This window comes from Girardinichthys multiradiatus, chromosome 3, assembly GCF_021462225.1.
Source record: "Girardinichthys multiradiatus isolate DD_20200921_A chromosome 3, DD_fGirMul_XY1, whole genome shotgun sequence".
Taxonomy (NCBI): domain Eukaryota; kingdom Metazoa; phylum Chordata; class Actinopteri; order Cyprinodontiformes; family Goodeidae; genus Girardinichthys; species Girardinichthys multiradiatus.
The window spans coordinates 7,534,525-7,551,684 of record NC_061796.1 but is presented as its reverse complement, the minus strand read 5'-3'; the positions used below and the strand labels follow the sequence as shown (position 1 = coordinate 7,551,684).

Here is a 17,160-nt window from a genome sequence, read left to right as displayed (position 1 = left end):
AACTTTTAACCGCTCTTCCTTTGGTCCAAAGATTATTACTTCAGTTTTGTTTTGATTCAGCTGAAGAAAATTTAGGCCCATCCATGCATTGATTTCTTCTAAGCATTTACCCAGTGCTTGAATGGGTTCATGGTCACCTGGTGACATCGTAATGTATAGCTGGGTGTCGTCTGCATAGTTATGATAACTTACGTTGTTGTTTATTAAAATCTGAGTTAGGGGGAGCATGTAGATATTGAAGTGGGGCAACCGATTGACAGAGCAACTGCTTGTCAAGAACTTTTAAGAACTTTTAACATGAAAATGATTTTGAAAGAAAACTGTGGCTTTGTCAGAAGCCATAGGGAACAAATAAAACATGTGAAAGAAGGTGCCACTTCTGATCAGATGAGTAAAAACCGTTGTTGGTTGGATAGATTGATCTAAACAAAGAGCAATCTTGTTTTTTATAGGTCTGATGTTTGTATCAGAGACACCACATTCAACATGAATTATACTAAGCTATTTACAAAGAATAGGAAAAAATGTGTACTAGGTGTGCAAAGTTGGTAGAGACATACACCAAAGGACCTGCAGCTGAAAGGTTGGTCCACAAAGCAATGACGTATGGGGGCTGAATACAAACGCACACCAAACTTTCCAAATTTTAACAAGCAAATGTAAAGCCATGAGTAATTTTCCTTCAACTTCACAATAATTTGATTCTTTGTGTTGGTCAATCACATAAAAGTCCAGTACAATACATTCAGCGTTTAGATTGTATTGTGCTAAAATTTGATACTACAACAGGCTGCTTCTCCTTACCACTCATAATGGTAGCACAAAATGATGGAGTGATATAAATGACAGTGCATGTTACCGTGTCAGAAACCTGCAAATAGAAATTTAAAAAATGGGCTTGCTAAAGCTATAAAACACATAGATATGGTTTGTATTTTGTTGCATGAATCAACTCAGTTGACTACAATATATCTATCCTTGCTGTTATTCATTATTCGACTCTCAAAACACTAAGAAGGGAAAATTGGACATATAATTTCTTAAAAATTTGAAATTACTAATGGTTAGTGTAGTTATCTCTGGGTGAAAGTGTTCTCATTTTAATTGGATGCTTTGTTGTTGGTGGGGGGTGCACACTCATTGGAAGCCAGTGTACTTATAGCAAGATAGTCCAGAGAAAAAAAAAGAAATATGGGAAAAGTTACTGAAATATGTGGTGCTGTTTTATGCTTTATTCTTTTATCCCTTTTGCACATTTTCAATAAAAAAGATCCCCAGAGATCTGTTTCAATCACTTCAAAAACTGTTTTAAGGGAAAGTTTGTTTTTGCATCTCCTAGTTTTTCATTTTCCAGATATATTTAATAGACAGAAATGATTCCTTAGAATCTCTGCCCCACACCTGATGGACCACCTGGCATGAAAAAGACCTAATAAATTATGAGGTGGTCAATCAGAAAAAGGCTCTCTGAGCATGGCTCAATCTGTGAATGGTGGGCCTCCTAGTCTGCCCAAATCCATTTTTTTGCCACACTTAAATATTTAGGATAAACAAATTTTAATATGTCACACACAACCTGAATAAACACCAAAAGAAGAAAATCTTCTTACTTAAAAAATGATGGCTCTATGTAAAAAAGCAATTACTTTATAAATTAATTGTGAATTAACTGTAATTAATCACATTTTTGGTTCAATTTCGGTAAAGATCTCAAAAGCAACTCATCAAGCCCTGAACTAAAGAAAATGGAAAACAGTTTGCTATGTCACAACCATCTATCAGGCTGGAAAGAGTTAAAGAGCAAGTTCAGAAACTTTGAGAGCAAACCACTGTGTAACCTTCCCAGGAGTGGTCAGCCTACCAGAATTACACCAAGAGTACATCCATTAGGTCTCAAAAGAATTTGTAGGGAAGCACTTAGTTTAGGGGATAACCACTTTTTCACAAAGTACTGGGTTGGTTTGGACAGTTTTGTTTTCCTTCATAAAGCTGGAGGTTTCTTCCTGTTAAAAGGGAGTTTTTCCTCTCCATTGTCGCTACATGCATGCTCAGTATGAGGGATTGCTGCAAAGTCAACGCCAGTGACTGTCCACTGTCTCTACATGCTCATCCAGGAGGAGGGAATGCTGCAAGTCACTGACTGGATGCAATCTACTGGGTTTCCTTGGATAGAAAAACTTTTTACCCAATTTGAATAAATAACTGAATTTGACTGCACTGTTCAATGGTTAGGATTAATTGGAATGTATGTACCTGACTTTTGGAATGCCTTGAGACAACATGTGTTGTGAATTGGTGCTATATAAATAAAACTGAATTGAATTGAATAAATTAAAAAGTCATTTGAAAACAGTTTTTTGTATTTACTCATGTTATCTTTTGTCTGATTACAAAATTTGCTTGATGATCTGAAACATTTGCATGTGACAAAGAAGCAAAAACAGAAATCTATAAAGGGGTAAATCCTTTAACTGCAATGCATGCTATGAATTCTGTGCTTGAAATTCAAGAGTACTATCAAACCATTAAACCTCAAACATGTTAGTGAAAAAAATAATACACTGGTCACAGATTTTCTGATCCTTTATTTTTTAGGATTACCAACTTTTAAACTGGAGTTTGTAGCAAAATGATCAGAGATCTTTCAAATATTTTCGTCCAATCTTCTTGCTGTATTGAAACACTTCAGTGTTTCAAAATTGACTGTGAGAAATAAAAAAAGGTCAAACTTTAAGAAGCCCGGTGCTTTTCTTGTTTTTTATTAATTCTTTAGCAACTAGAAATTTTGCTGTGTGAAATATGCAGGGCACTTAAACCTTTGGTGCCAGCCAAATTCATCAGTTTCTCATCTTTGCCACCAGTTCAAGTCAGAAAATATCTTGAAAAAGACAAACAAAAAAAAAATCAAAAAAAGTTATTTTTCCTCCGATGACAAAAAAAAAAAAAAACAAGGATCAATGTCATCAAATAATAAATAAGGAGCACTCTCACTTGTACAGACACATATTCTAATCTGAAGCATTTAGTAAAAAAATAGAACGTCAGTGCATATCCTTTGACATGTTTCAGTTGCTCCTTAGGTTTTCCCATGATGTGACTTAGTTACTCTGGCGATAAAGCAATGGCCTTTAGAAACAAAACACCAAATATCAACCCTCCATAACAGCATAAAACAATAATAATAACAAAACTGAATTCACAGCCTTCTCTTTGTGTATGTTCACATGTAAAATAACACAAAAATGGACAGAAAAGGCACAAGACCCTACAATTTGAGTAATACTGAACAACCTAAATGGGAACTGTCTTTTTTTAATGATGAAACATTTTGGTCATTTACAAATTTATTCATACTCCTTTTTTACACATATTCAAATAGACATTGAGATTAGCAGTATCTTATTATATATCTATATATATAATCTATCTATATAGATATTTCTAAATCTATATAGATAGATATCTATATATATATATACATAAAATTACAGGTACAATATTGTCACACATAAAAAAGTGCATTTTTATAACAAACCTGAATATTGCCAAAGAACAAACATTTAAGTTAACACTAGTATTGAAATCTGTATAAAAAACAAAGCAATAAAAAACAAGACTAGTGTAGCAACCAATAAACCAAAACTGGATGCGAGATGCATCAAGGTGTCAACACTGTTAAGTGCTCTGTTCTGTTCTGACCGAGTCTCCTTTAGAGTCTCCTTCCGCCACATTGCTGCTTGACGCCAGCTGCCCCTGCTCTGGTGGCGTTCCTATGGCATGATAGACTATGGGTGCTGCTATTCTGAGGGTAGGCGCTCCGGTTTGACCGTCTCTGGCGCCACATTCGGTGGTCTCTGTGGCAGACCCATTGGGGCGGACGGAGCCATGTGAGCTGCCATGTTGCTTTGAGTCTGTGGTCTCCAACTTGGGTTTGGAAAAAGTAAGTTCTGTGCTAAGAGGGTAGTGGCTGGCTCCTGCTGCCTGGTGCTCTGACCAGGCGTCTCCAGGTGTCCTTAGGCCCTGAGTCCTGGGGGTCCCGCCCCAGTATGATTCAAATCGGGACAATGATGGCCCTTCCAGTTGGGGAGATGTTGGAGATGAGGGAGTAGTCGGGTGGGACCTTGGTCTGGCCTGTACCATTTGGATCCCACCAATGGGTATCATCAGGCAGGGGACCTTTGCTTGCTGGGAGTGCATGGGCAGATGGCTGAAGATGTTGTCTGTTGCATGGAGGCCAGGATAAGCTTCGCAGGTGGAGAGACGGAAAGCAGGTGGGAACAAATTGGTTTCTGACAATGTTGGCCTTTCTCCTGCGGCACCACCTTTCTCCTGCAGGGGGAGCAAACACTTTAATTTTGAAAACTAATTTTCTCTGCCAGAACACAAAGTTATGCACAGAGTGAAAAATATTACAAAGTGATTATTACTCTGTTTAAAAGTTTAAACCTAATTATCAGCCTAGTACCAGAATATTTTTACAGTGATTTTTATTTGTTAAACCTCTTAATTCAGATCTATGAACGAACATAAAAAGGCTCCTAAACTCAAAGAATGAACCAATCTTGTGTCTGTAGTGCCTTGAAAAAACAGCCGTAATGCTTAAACCAAGAAACGCAAATGGGCTTTCTTTAGATTTTGTGTGATGTACCAACACAAAGTAATGGATGGAAAATATTACATGGTTTTCAAGTTTTTATCACCTAAAATGTGGAAAATGCTTGACATGCATTTGTTCAGCCTCCTGAGTCAAGTCTTTTTAGAACTGCCTTTCACAGCAGCTACAGCAGATGTCTTTTGCAAAATAGCTCAAGCTCAATCACAGCATCTGTGAACAAGTCTCAGAGACTCAATTTGATTTAGGTCTGGACTTTCACTGGGCCATTCTAACATAAATATGCTTTTATCTAAACCGTTCCACTGTAGCTCTGGCTGTATGTTTGGGGTGGTTGTCCTGCTGGAAGTCTCACATCTTTTGCAGCTTCTAAAAGGTTTCCTTCCAGTCTTTAGCTCCATCCATCTTCTGATCCAACCTGAGGAGCTTCACCTTCTCTGCTGAAGAATGGCAGCTTTTCTGACTTGTTTGGTATGTCCATAAAATTTTTTCAAAGAAATCTTTCTCTTTCTTTCTTTCTTTCTTTCTTTCTTTCTTTCTTTCTTTCTTTCTTTCTTTCTTTCTTTCTTTCTTTCTTTCTTTCTTTCTTTCTTTCTTTCTTTCTTTCTTTCTTTCGCTTTTTGTTGTCACTTTCCCCAGAGGTCAAATTTGTGATGGGCACTACCATTAGCTGACCTCCTCCAGAGCTACCCTAGGCCTCTTGGCTGCTTCTTTTATTAATGCTCTCCTTGCCTGACCTTCCATTTTAGGTGGACAACCATGTCTTTTATAGGTTATAGTTGTGCCATATTGTTCCTTTTCAGATCTCTGTGAGATGTCCAAATTTTATTATATTTTATAACCTAATCCTGCTTTAAACTTGTCCACAATTCATTCCTTGACCTGTCTGCTGTTTTCCCTGATCTTCTGAAACTATTTGTTTACTTATGTTCTCTAACCTAAGATTAATTTACACACAAGTTGCTCCTTACTAATTAGGGGATGTAAGGAAACTGTTTTCAATAGATTTTATTGGGGGTATCAGTTTAAAATGGATCAATGCAAATGAATGCACTATTTTGTGTTGGTCTATCACATGAAATACCAATAGAATAAATACATTGAAGGTTGTGGTTGTAATGTGACAAAATGTGAAAGCGTTCAATAGATATAAAGCTTTTGCTAGCCACTATGACAGATAACCTAAAGAACCAATTTTAAATCAGATCTTTACACACTTTATTACTCAGTTTTGCCCAAAGACTAAATCTCTCATTTATTTAGGTAAAAGAACTGAATGGAAAATAAGTGAAAAAACATTCTGAGTCTTACCCTAAAAAACCTTAAAAATGCCAGAGAATTTTTGATCATGATCACTACTTGGAAACAAAGTCAACCTTGATTAATAGGGATGTTTTTGCTTAGTACTATCTACATGGCTTAATGATTAAAAATGACTTACTGGTCTAACTTGACCTCCCTTTGTGTCTGGGCTCTCCCAGGGCAGGTATCCTGGGGTTCTGTGCAGTGCCCGAAGTGGCGATGGAGTGGTTTGAACTTGAGATGGCCGGTAGCAGCTGGGTGAAATGACATGAAGAGGAGAATGTGCTCTGATGGGAGATAATCTCTTCTCAGGGGAAGGTGAGACATGCCTGCTGGGCGAGGACAATTCTGTCCTGGGGGACAGGCTGCGGATTGGAGAGGACAGCTCCAGACGGGGGGAGAGGCTGCGGCTAGGGGAGCAGCTCTCGCTGCTGGGGGAGAAGGCCCTTGGAGAGCCCTTCCAGCCTCGCCTAGAGAACAGCGCCCTCCTCCTGCCTGGAGATGAGGGCCGTCTGCTGGGCCAGACTCCCCGTGGAGCAGACTCCTCGCAGGGGCCTGGGTCTGGATCGGGGGTGTCATGCTTTCCACAGCTGGAGTGCCCTCCCGTTGATGGATGAGTGTCCGATGAACAGGAGGACGGCGGGTCTTCATGGGACGTAGACTCTTCTTCCTCCTCATCCTCCTCATCATCATCATTGTCATCCTCATCATCAGACTCCTCCACATCTGAGAACTGATGCTCCTCCTGCTCCTCTGAGCCAAAAACACGCTCATCACTGCCTGCTGTTTGAGAAGATACAAAAAAATAAAACTTTTATTAATTTCCTCTTACATTCATAAAAACTTTAAAACTTCTATTCAGAAAATTGTGACATTAACTGAAAAAGCCTTTACAGAACAACCTCCAATAAAAAAATCCAAAGCGGTGATGAAGGCTCAACTCACCTTCCACCAAACAAATCTCTGTTATAAATAGACTGAGAATGAAAAGGCTGGAATTCAATTTAATAGCTCTTTTCAAAAACTATCTCTGCAGCCTTGTGAATGGAGGAATGGGTACGTCCTTGGCTGAGCTCAGCCTGGCCTGTCAGCGAGAGGAGGCACAGAAGACAAAGCCAGGGAGGAGACAGTAAGGTGCTCCACTCGAAACCAGTTGAAAACGGTCGACAAGGTTCAGCTACATTCTAGACTCCTTCAATAACTGCACCGGAAGAATGGGACTCGCTCCGTATTCTTCATTTTTTTAATCTCACACTTCTCCCTATCCCTTATGCAACATCAGGGGACCGTTGCATAAGCTGTCAGGGCCGAGCAGCTTCCATTCTTCACATGCAGGAGTTCACACAGCTGTGCACCGGCGGCTCAGTGAAGGGGAAGCAGAAACCTGTGAGAGGCCTTCCCATCCCCACTGAAGTACCTGTTTCCTCACTCTCTGGCTCGTCCAGCGATGTCTCAGACACTCCCACTGCCTGGCATTTCTTCCCATGAGCCTTTGACTTCATGTGCTTCGTAAGGTTTCCTTAAAGAAAGTGAGAAAGGTACTTTTAACTCACGGTATGTGAGGGAAATATTTTTAAAAACTGAGCTAAAATAAGCTCTTTTGGATAAAACCAGTTCACACAATTCCCGTTGGTTCATCATGTTTTAGCTTACCTTTGGTTTTGAAGGCAAAGTTGCAGTGTTTGCAGACGTACGGGCGGACATCGGTGTGCGTTCTGATGTGCTTTTTCAGCATGCTGGGCTTCTTGCAGCGAATGCCACACTCTCCACATATGTACTTTCCCCGGCCACGACCTCTCACATAGATGTACTCCTCATTGGACCTGTAGCTAAGGCAAGCAGAGGAGAAACAAAACATATAAATAACACAAAAATCCCAAATCACCATTGCTCTCATGCTAACCAGTAGCTTGCAAAGCCATGACATCTTCCTCTGGGCTTTCTTAAGATGCTTAGAAGCAGAAATTAATCAAATAAAAATATCTCTCTTAATATTCAGGTATTTAGCAAAAATAAATAGTTTTGTACCTCCTAACTGAAAGTTTTAATCTTATTTAATGGCAGTCAGTGAGAAATAAAGATTATGTGCCTTTTTATTATATTGGTGAATGATAAAGCTATGTATGTTTTAGGTGACACATAGTCAGAACATTATAACAGCTTTCCTATTAAAGCTATGTTGCAACCACATATTAAAACTGTAAAAAAACAACAACAAAACAGAGACTGTAGTGTGCAGAAGATCACTGAGGAGGAGTGAGTCAAGTTTGACACAATCACAACACTAATGTACACCTTGTAATACAAGCTTATTCATGGCATTAATTTTTCAACTTTAATTTAGTGTTGGATTTGGATTCTTTATTCTCATATGCCTAATCTTAAATGACTTAGGAGAGTATCGGGTGCAACAATTATTGTTTAGGACATGCCTTGAGTAAAATAAGTAATTAAACACCATCATCGGTTGACAGTGATGGAACATGACAAAATGGACCTACACCCCTACTTATAGCAGTCCAGGGTAATAATGAAAATGTGACTGCAAGTAAGAATAAATGTTTTTTGAATAGTTTTAAACATTTCTTCTATGTAAAGTTATTGGATTCATCAATATCTGAATTTATGGCCAATTCATTTATCTACGTTCAGAAGTTGCCTGTGCCTGTTTAACTCTTGAATCTGGAAAGTTCTTACAAATAAATGAATATATTGTTAAAAAATGCACGATGTTCACCATTTAACGCTCAGTTGACTGTGATATAAGCAGAATAAAAAAAAAACCAGACCAATTCTAACGTAAACTTGAACTCATAGAGCCTACTTAGAGTAGTCTGATGCTTCATCACTTTGAATGACCCAATGAAAAAATTTGTCACAGCAGCTATGACAACAATGACTGATGTGGTCGCTACATGCACACAGCACACATAAACTGGAAATACAGAAACAGGGTTTCTTTATTTCTTTCTTTATCTATTGGGTTGGGGAAGTCCCACAAAATGCCCAGAAGCAGCCCAGAAGCACAGTGTTCCTTGACCTCACCCTCCACTACACTCCTGTAGCACAAAGAATACCAGCTATTCTGCTGTAAATCGGTTGCCCCTGCCAACAACAGCAGTGGCTAAAGAGAGGGAAGGGAAGCCTGGCTTCAACCAACAACCTAAAATAGACACTACATATAAAAATCAAGCAACACATTTAGGTCTAGTTTATAAAAAAATGTTTATGCACAATCTCGATGTTTACCAAAAGACTATTTGCGGAGAAAGCGGACCACAGATCATTTATATCAGAACGGATTGTCGTATATGAAAAACTCCTTCTCCCGTCTCGCTGCTCAAGAAGAGAAGCACAATTCATTCTAGGCTGTAAACACCCAGTGTGTACCGACTGTGTTTAATTACAGGATATGCACCACATCAACAAAACTCCCAGTTGTTCAACAAAACAAGCAACAGCAAAGAATAACAAACTGTTACACAACTTCCAAACACTCTCAGCGGTGACATTGAGTGCTGGATTCATTCAGGAGCTGACTGCTGCTTAAATAGCACAAATTTCTTAAGATACATGTAAACATATCTGCCCACATCTCAGGCAAAAACCGCAAAAAACAGAGCAAAACAAGTTGCGCTTCATCGACTGAGCTTTAAATTCGCAGCACGTCCTCTGACAGATTAAACTGACAGTCTGGGTTTGTAGCATGGTGATCCCCGGGTTAGATTAGTGGAAAGGAAAACATTTTCAACTAGAGAGTGATGGAATTTCTAAAAGATGAACACTAATACAGTTACTTAACAAAGAAAAAACTTTTAATCTTTACAACGTTAAGAAATTGTAGTAACATCATTGGCTGATGCTGTACAACGCTTAGCCAAAGTAACCATGCACCTTGAGCTTTTTCACCTTTTTAATGTTACAACCACAGAACTCAATGAATTCCAATGAGATTTTATGCAATACACTAATACTTATTAGCACCTAACCCTGAAGAGGAAGAAAAATCTAAAAGTCATTGGATGCATATGTATTCAGCCCCTTTTACTTTGATTCCCCTAAACAAAATCCAGTGCAACCAACTGCCTTTAATAGTCACCGAGTAAGTGAACAGAGTCCACCTGTGCATAATTTAATCTCAGTATGAATACAGTTGTTCTTTAAAAGGCCTCAGATGTTTGTTAGAGAACATTAGTGAACAAACAGCATTAAGAAGACAGAAATACACACAAGACAGGTCAGGGTGAGGTCGTAGAAGAAGATTAAAGCAGCGTTCTGTTAAAAACAATCTCCTAACCTTCTAAAATCTCATGAGAAATTGTTCAGAAATGAAGCAAGCCTGCACAAACTGCAAACATACCAAGACAGCGCTTCCCACTTAGACTTACAGGCTGGGCAAGGAGAGCATTAATCAGAGAAGCAGTCAATAGGCCCATGGTAGCTCTGGAGGAGCTGCAGAGATCCACAGCTCAGGTGGAAGAATCTGTTCACAAGAATATTAGTTATGCACTCCACAAATCTGGCCTTTATAGATGAGTGGCAGGAAAAAAGCCATTGTTTAAAGGAAAGTATAAGGAGTTGCAGTTTGCCACAAGGAATTTGGGGAACACCAGGAACACAACAAACATGCAGAAGAAAGTGAGACCCAAAATGAACTTTTTGGCCTACATGCAAAATGCTTTGCAAAAACCAACACTGCACATCACCCATAAAACAACATCCCCACGATGAAACAGGGTGATGGGGATGCTTTTCTTTGGCATGGACAGAGAAGCTAAAGAAGAACCTGTTAGAGGCTGCAACAGACTAAAGCCTGGGGTAGAGGCTCACCCAGGCCTTAGCCAGAATTGGCTACAACAGAATTGGTTTAGAACAAAATAAATATGTGGCCCAGGTCGAATACAGATACACATAATACCTGTATGATTATCATTTGAAAAAATGCAAAAAAAAAGAGTTAAAGAGGTGTGAATACTTCTTCTTGTGCGCTGTACGTACATAAATCAACCATCTTATAATAAGTAGAAAACAACAGTTTAACACTAAAATCTTGGAAATGAATCGGCATTTTGTACCGGCATCTGTGGTAGCTAACTCTAAGAAATTTTTTTAAGTAGAACTGCTTAACTACTTGCACTATTCTTGCAGACTTCAGTGAAAGTGTATAAAACAATTTGAAAAGCCACGGCAACACAAACATGGCTGAAAGTTGAATAATTATGCTCTCAGGCGTTGCACACAGAGAGGAATTCAAAGTGTCCACTTCAGGGAGAAATAACTAATTGGTCCTAACAGAGTAAGGAAGCAAAGCGTACTGCTGCGTTCATGGCTTTAGCAGCTGTGCTTTTCTTTGCATGCATGCTTGGAGACAGTGAAAAAGGACATCAAGAGCTAGAAATGCATGAAAGGGACCACTTGGAGAAGGTTGGTAAGAATACAAATAAAGCTTGCTGTCAGGAAAGGTGGAAGGGTGACCAAAGGTATAATACAGGCAGCATGAGCAGAGAGAGAAATAGGGTGCAATGTGGACGGACAACAGGAGGAGGAAAGAAAATGGTGGGGTGTTTATGGCCGAAAATGCACTTTTCTCGTGCGTAATGTGTTGCTAGAAATGATGAAGAGTGGGAATTGGTGCCTTATCTCTTGTTAAGCAGACAATTGCTTAACTCAATCTGTTGTCCACATAAACACAGAACAGAAGCCTTAATCTGTGTACACACATGCACGCAAAAATCCAGCCCTAGCTTTATTCTTGAATGTCTTTTTATACTTACATTAATTATTATCCAGAAATCAAATTATATGGGACCAATTTACATCTCTCTGGCATTCATGTATTTCAATATCTTCTACCTTCCTGTATTATAAACATGAATTTCTTCCTCTGCTTCAGTCTGAACAAATCTGTATGTAATCAGCTGCTGATTAGACAGCTTTAAACACAGGAACTCTGAGGAAGCAGACAGGCAGCACTGGAAGAATTAACTCTGATATTTATGCAGCAATCTAAGGACAATCCATACAAATTCATAACTCCACATGTCCCTTTGTTCCTAGGGTAATTTGGTATTTTGTTGTAAGGAAGTCTATGAAAAGTTGGAAAATAAAATGTCTTTCCCCTTCATACAATGGGTGGAGCCAAATCTGAACATATCGAAAAGATGCGTTCAAGAAATATTTCTGTTCATGTTGATAATTTTAACTGTAAACATTTTTTTTTATTTTTTTGGAGAAGAAGCTGTTTTCCTTCATGTGAGCGCAAGGACTAAGAGAAGGGGAAGGAGAAAAACAAGGACAACACCGTTTGCTCAGCACCTTTTGGTGGCGAGGGCGTTTCAGTTTGATTGGCTGCCTCATAACCATCACACTTTTGCCCATGTGGCTTCCATACAGCCCACTTCTTGTGCTCTTCTAAATCAGAACAACTCACACTGCAGATAATTGCACAGTCACAAGCAAAACAATGTGAAACAACGTAGAGATAGAGCAGAACAATTGAGGACAAGATACAGTGCCTGTGAAAAGTTTACATCCACTCATCATGGTGTTCAATGATCCACTACAACTGCTCCATGTTCAGACTGGAATGACGATAAACACCCAGCTTCTATGAATTATAAAAAGAACAATTGGTGCACATCTTTGTTTAACTTGTGTCTGGATATTTGGCCACTACTATTATCAGAAACGAAAGAGTTTATTTAAACTGGTTGGTTTTCTGGGATGGACTCAGCTTTTAAGTATAGGCCAAGAAGTTAGCCTGCTTTATCTAATTTAAAACCAGATGTGACGTGCATCCTGTTTGAACATCCAATGTGTCCAGGTTTCAATCAACTAGCTGTGGATATGAAGTAAAGCAGAATTCCCAGTGTGACGTCATCACCACCATGCTTGAAAGTTGGTGCTGTTGTTAGGTTTACAGATTCACCCTGAATGTGTCTCTGTGAGCCAAATAGCAAAATCTTGGTCTCCTATGACCTTACAACATTTCTCCACAGAGCATTTGGTTTGTCCGTCTAGGCAGATGCAAATTGAAGGTATTGATTTTGGAGCAGGGGATTCTTTCTGAGTTTGCACTCAATCAGTCTGTAGTGATATTAAACTGGTTTTACTGCAGACATTGAGAGTTGTGTTTCAGCAATTTACTGTACAAGGCAAGCTTGAGCCTCAATGGTTCCTGGACTTTTTTTGAACATCTTAACCAATTTCCACTGTCTAAGGCACGTTGTTTAGGTCCGTTGGTTGAAAGTTGGACACTGCTGGGACTTTCAATAGAAAATGCTGACAAATACTCATTAAAACTGGCTTTGGGATTAATAAAAAAGCCTAATATTAACCTTCTGCAATGACCCCAACCTTAACCCTATTTAAAAGGCTACATGTGGCCTACAGTTCTTTCTTTATCCAAATATTATTGCAGGTGTATGTATATATTTGAGCCTGTATGTATAATTTTGAACCGGTGTTGATTCTAGAAAATCTGCATGAAACTCAAATGTGTGCCATATTCTTGTTTTTAAAAGTTGTTGAAATTGTTTGTTGTATCCTTATTACAATGTGAAACAAATAATTGTTCGGATGCAACATTAAAAGCCTAAAATGGATGATATTCATTCATTTATGAATGCAGGTCAAGATAGGTGAGACAGATTGTGACAGTGAAGATCAGGCATCAAACCAAGCAGTCAAAACAGTCCATGGACTGATTGTCAGCAAATACTCCAAAAACGATTCAGGCAAATGTATTAGTAACCCTAGCAGATTTACAACAAATTCAGTGTTTAAATAGCACTCAAACACAACAAGTACCTACTCAAGGCATTTTACGAGAACAAGTCATAACCAATTGCATAAAATTCCATTTAGTTCAACTTTTACTCCAATATACAGTTAAGCCAAACATGATTCATACCCTTGGCATACTTACATTTAAATAGTTCTCATTCAACCAATTAGTTCAGATAAAAATTAGACAGGCCTTTATCAATGAAAAACAGTTGCATTTGGATTTTAATAAAAATTGCATGTCAAAAATTATTTACATTCTTTTCAATAATCAGTAAAAAAATATTTATTGGCATTACAGCAATCAACTTTTCTCATAATTGCTGTGCAGCTTTTTGCATGTTGCCACTGGCGTTTTTGATGATCTATCCTTGGTGATAAGTTCCAACTTTTTAAGGTTGGAAAGCCTCCTTGCCATCAAGCTAATCTTTAGCTACCTCCACAAATTCTTTATCAGATTCAAGTCAGGACTCTGGCCAAGCTGCTCCTATGTGTAACTAACATTTTCAGTCAGAAGCAGCATGTTGGTAAATTAAATGATTATTTTATAACTAAATCTCCCAGAGGTATGAATGATTTTAGGGTTAACTGTAAATATTGGATTTTTAAACCTACATTCGGTTTTGCTTAAATAACAGTTTTATTTGATTCCATGGATAAAAATACTATTCACTCTACACAGACACACACATACACACTACGCTCAATGCACTGACACACTGCTCTCGCTCCAAATGAACACATCTTAGACGCAGACCTTCATGCCAGTAGTTAGTGGAAAAGCTTGGCTACAGGTACAAACAAAGTCCTCTGGGTTCCAATCCATACCATCTGCTACTGTCATTCTCAACACAGCTCTACATAATCTGTTTTTGCCTCCATCAGGCAGAAGACCTTTTGTAGTAAAGAAACAGCCATGTTTCAAAAACACAGTCTGAGAACTGTTGCACCTACCCTCCTTCAAAGATCCGGACCCAACTATGTTCGCCTTGCTTGGAGGTGGAAGGAGCTTCCTCTTCTCTTGTCTTTTTTTTATAAGTCTTCTCATGGGTCTCGTCATCCTTCACCTCAGGGAGCGTACTAGGTGGGGTAGCTTGTACCTACACTCGAGACAAAGAACTTTAAATATTACAAGTTTTATTTTAAAGCGCATAGCACTCTTCTAGCTCCAAGAAAATCAATAGCACAGTATTTCAGTTTTTTGTCATATCTAACGATACAGTGTATCACAAAAGTATTGAACTCTTTCACTTTTGTCTCCTTACACCAGAGATGTTCACAAGTAATTCTTTCCAAGTCTCAAGTCTTGTACTTGACTGTTTTGAAGTGCCTTGAGATAACATGTGTTGTGAATTGGCGCTATATAAATAAACTGAACTGAACTGAAGTCTTTAAGGGCCAAGTCCAAGTCAAGTCTCTAACAACTGAAATAAGTATTTTTTTTCATCAAATCCATGACATCTAGGTCACCTCTAACCATGTATCACTGTAGGTTAGGATTCCAAACCAGTACTGTTTATCCTCAGGCCTAAATCACTACATGAACATTTAATACATATCTTTAAATCTATTCATTTTCATAAATCATGGTGTATTCATTATTTATTCCAGCATGCAAATAACTGCAAAAGCTGCTTTACATAATTTAAAATTGACCAAATGTATTATTTACTCTATTAGAAATATAAATGCGCATTTATGTTCTAAACAAATTATAGAAAGAGATTAAAACCTGGCAATGCCAAATTTATGAATGAATCAAAGTGCTTTTTGAGTCTTTGTAATGACTGAGTTAACACCTGTTTATCCCTGTCCTCATATTGTCCACTCCCTCACTATATATTGCACTAAACTGGGCTCGGTGGGGTTTCTTCTCCTCAAGCTGAACTGGAGAATTTTTAATAATGTTGGGAAACCATTTTCTAAATTCACATTTAAAACATTTGTTCTCAATTCAAAATAGTAAAGTTGTTCAAATGTAAGGTAAAATTCACAATGAACAGGGTACAGTTAAGGAAGTAATTGAAAGCATGTTACACTTCTGAATGAACTAAACAGCAACTGCTTTCATTTCGATAATTCCAGCCGGAGGTATCCTTGCACAGTTAGCTTAGCTGTGAGAGAATGTGGGAGGTATTATTACTTTCGTAAACAGTGCGCTGCTGTGTGACGTCTACATTCTCCTTCTGTACTTGCAGGTCGCTTTGGGGTCATGAACTGCTCAGACGGAAGTCTGATGCCGGTTGTATTTATTTAGTTGTGTGAACGTAGTCTAAGTCGAGTCTGAAGTCTCATATTTTTGGGACTTCAGTGAGACTCGAGTTACCATGTCTGCCTTACTCCCACAAACTTCAATGCATCTTACTGGAATTTTATGAAATAGAGCAGCACAAAGTAGTTTATAATGGTGAAGGAGAACAAAATTACACATTTATTTGTATTGTTGAGTGCATTTGTATTCAACTCCCTAGGTCATTACTTTGTAGAACCATTCAGTGCAGTTGCAGTGGCAGAGCAGCTGTATTTATGTTAAGATTACATTACACATGGATTTGTTCATTTTCCATTTATTCCAGAGTCAAGGGGTTTAAATAAATAAATGCATGGCACACTTTTCTGATTTTATTTATTAAAGAAAACCTTGAAAACAGTTTCCTTCCACTTTACAATTATGAACTACTTTGCTTTGGTCGGTCACATAAAGTCCAAAGAAATTACATTGAGGTTTGTGGTTGTAAAATGACAAAATGTGAAAAGGTTAAACTGTTATACAGGTACATCTCCAAAAATCTGAATATTGCATAAAAGTGCAATAATCATCTCAGAAAGTGAAACTCATATATAATATAGAATAATTACACATAGAGTGATATTTTCAAGCCTTTGTTTCTTGTAATTTTGATGATTATGGCTTACAGGTAAAGAAAACCCCGAATTCAGTGTCTCAGAAAATTAGAATACCGTGAAAAAGTTCAGGGCTGCACAGTGGCGCAGTTGGTAGCACTGTTGCCTTGCAGCAAGAAGGTCCTGGGTTCGATTCCCAGCCTGGGGTCTTTCTGCATGGAGTTTGCATGTTCTCCCCGTGCATGCGTGGGTTCTCACCGGGTACTCCGGCTTCCTCCCACAGTCCAAAGACATGCTAGTTAGGTTAATTGGTCTCTCTAAATTCCCCTTAGGTGTATGAATGAGTGTGTGCTTGGTTGTTTGTGTGTTGCCCTGCGATGGACTGGCGACCTGTCCAGGGTGTACTCTGCCTCTCGCCCATAGACTGCTGGAGATAGGCACCAGCTCCCCCGTGACCCACTATGGAATAAGCGGTAGAAAATGACTGACTGACTGAAAAAGTTCATTATTGGACACCCATGGTGTCGCACCCTAATCAGCTAATTAACTCAAAACACCCACAAAGTTTTCCTGAGCCTTTAAACGGCCTCTCACTCTGGGTCATAGGATACACAATC

General features: G+C 38.6%; 1 protein-coding gene across 2 annotated transcripts in view; it reads right to left on the bottom strand.

Annotated features, from left to right (window-relative positions):
- Positions 1-2,568: 2,568 nt before the first annotated feature.
- Positions 2,569-17,160, bottom strand: part of LOC124865616 (transcription factor HIVEP3) — a 60,955-nt gene continuing 46,363 nt past the window's right edge. For both annotated transcript variants that reach the window (XM_047360857.1, XM_047360858.1), the window contains exons 5-9: positions 14,654-14,799; positions 7,568-7,743; positions 7,332-7,433; positions 6,054-6,697; positions 2,569-4,329 (exon numbers count right to left, since the gene is read on the bottom strand). In XM_047360857.1, the coding sequence (XP_047216813.1) occupies positions 3,676-4,329; positions 6,054-6,697; positions 7,332-7,433; positions 7,568-7,743; positions 14,654-14,799 (1,722 nt within the window). In that variant the 3' untranslated portion in view covers positions 2,569-3,675. The remainder of the gene's footprint in view (positions 4,330-6,053; positions 6,698-7,331; positions 7,434-7,567; positions 7,744-14,653; positions 14,800-17,160) is intronic.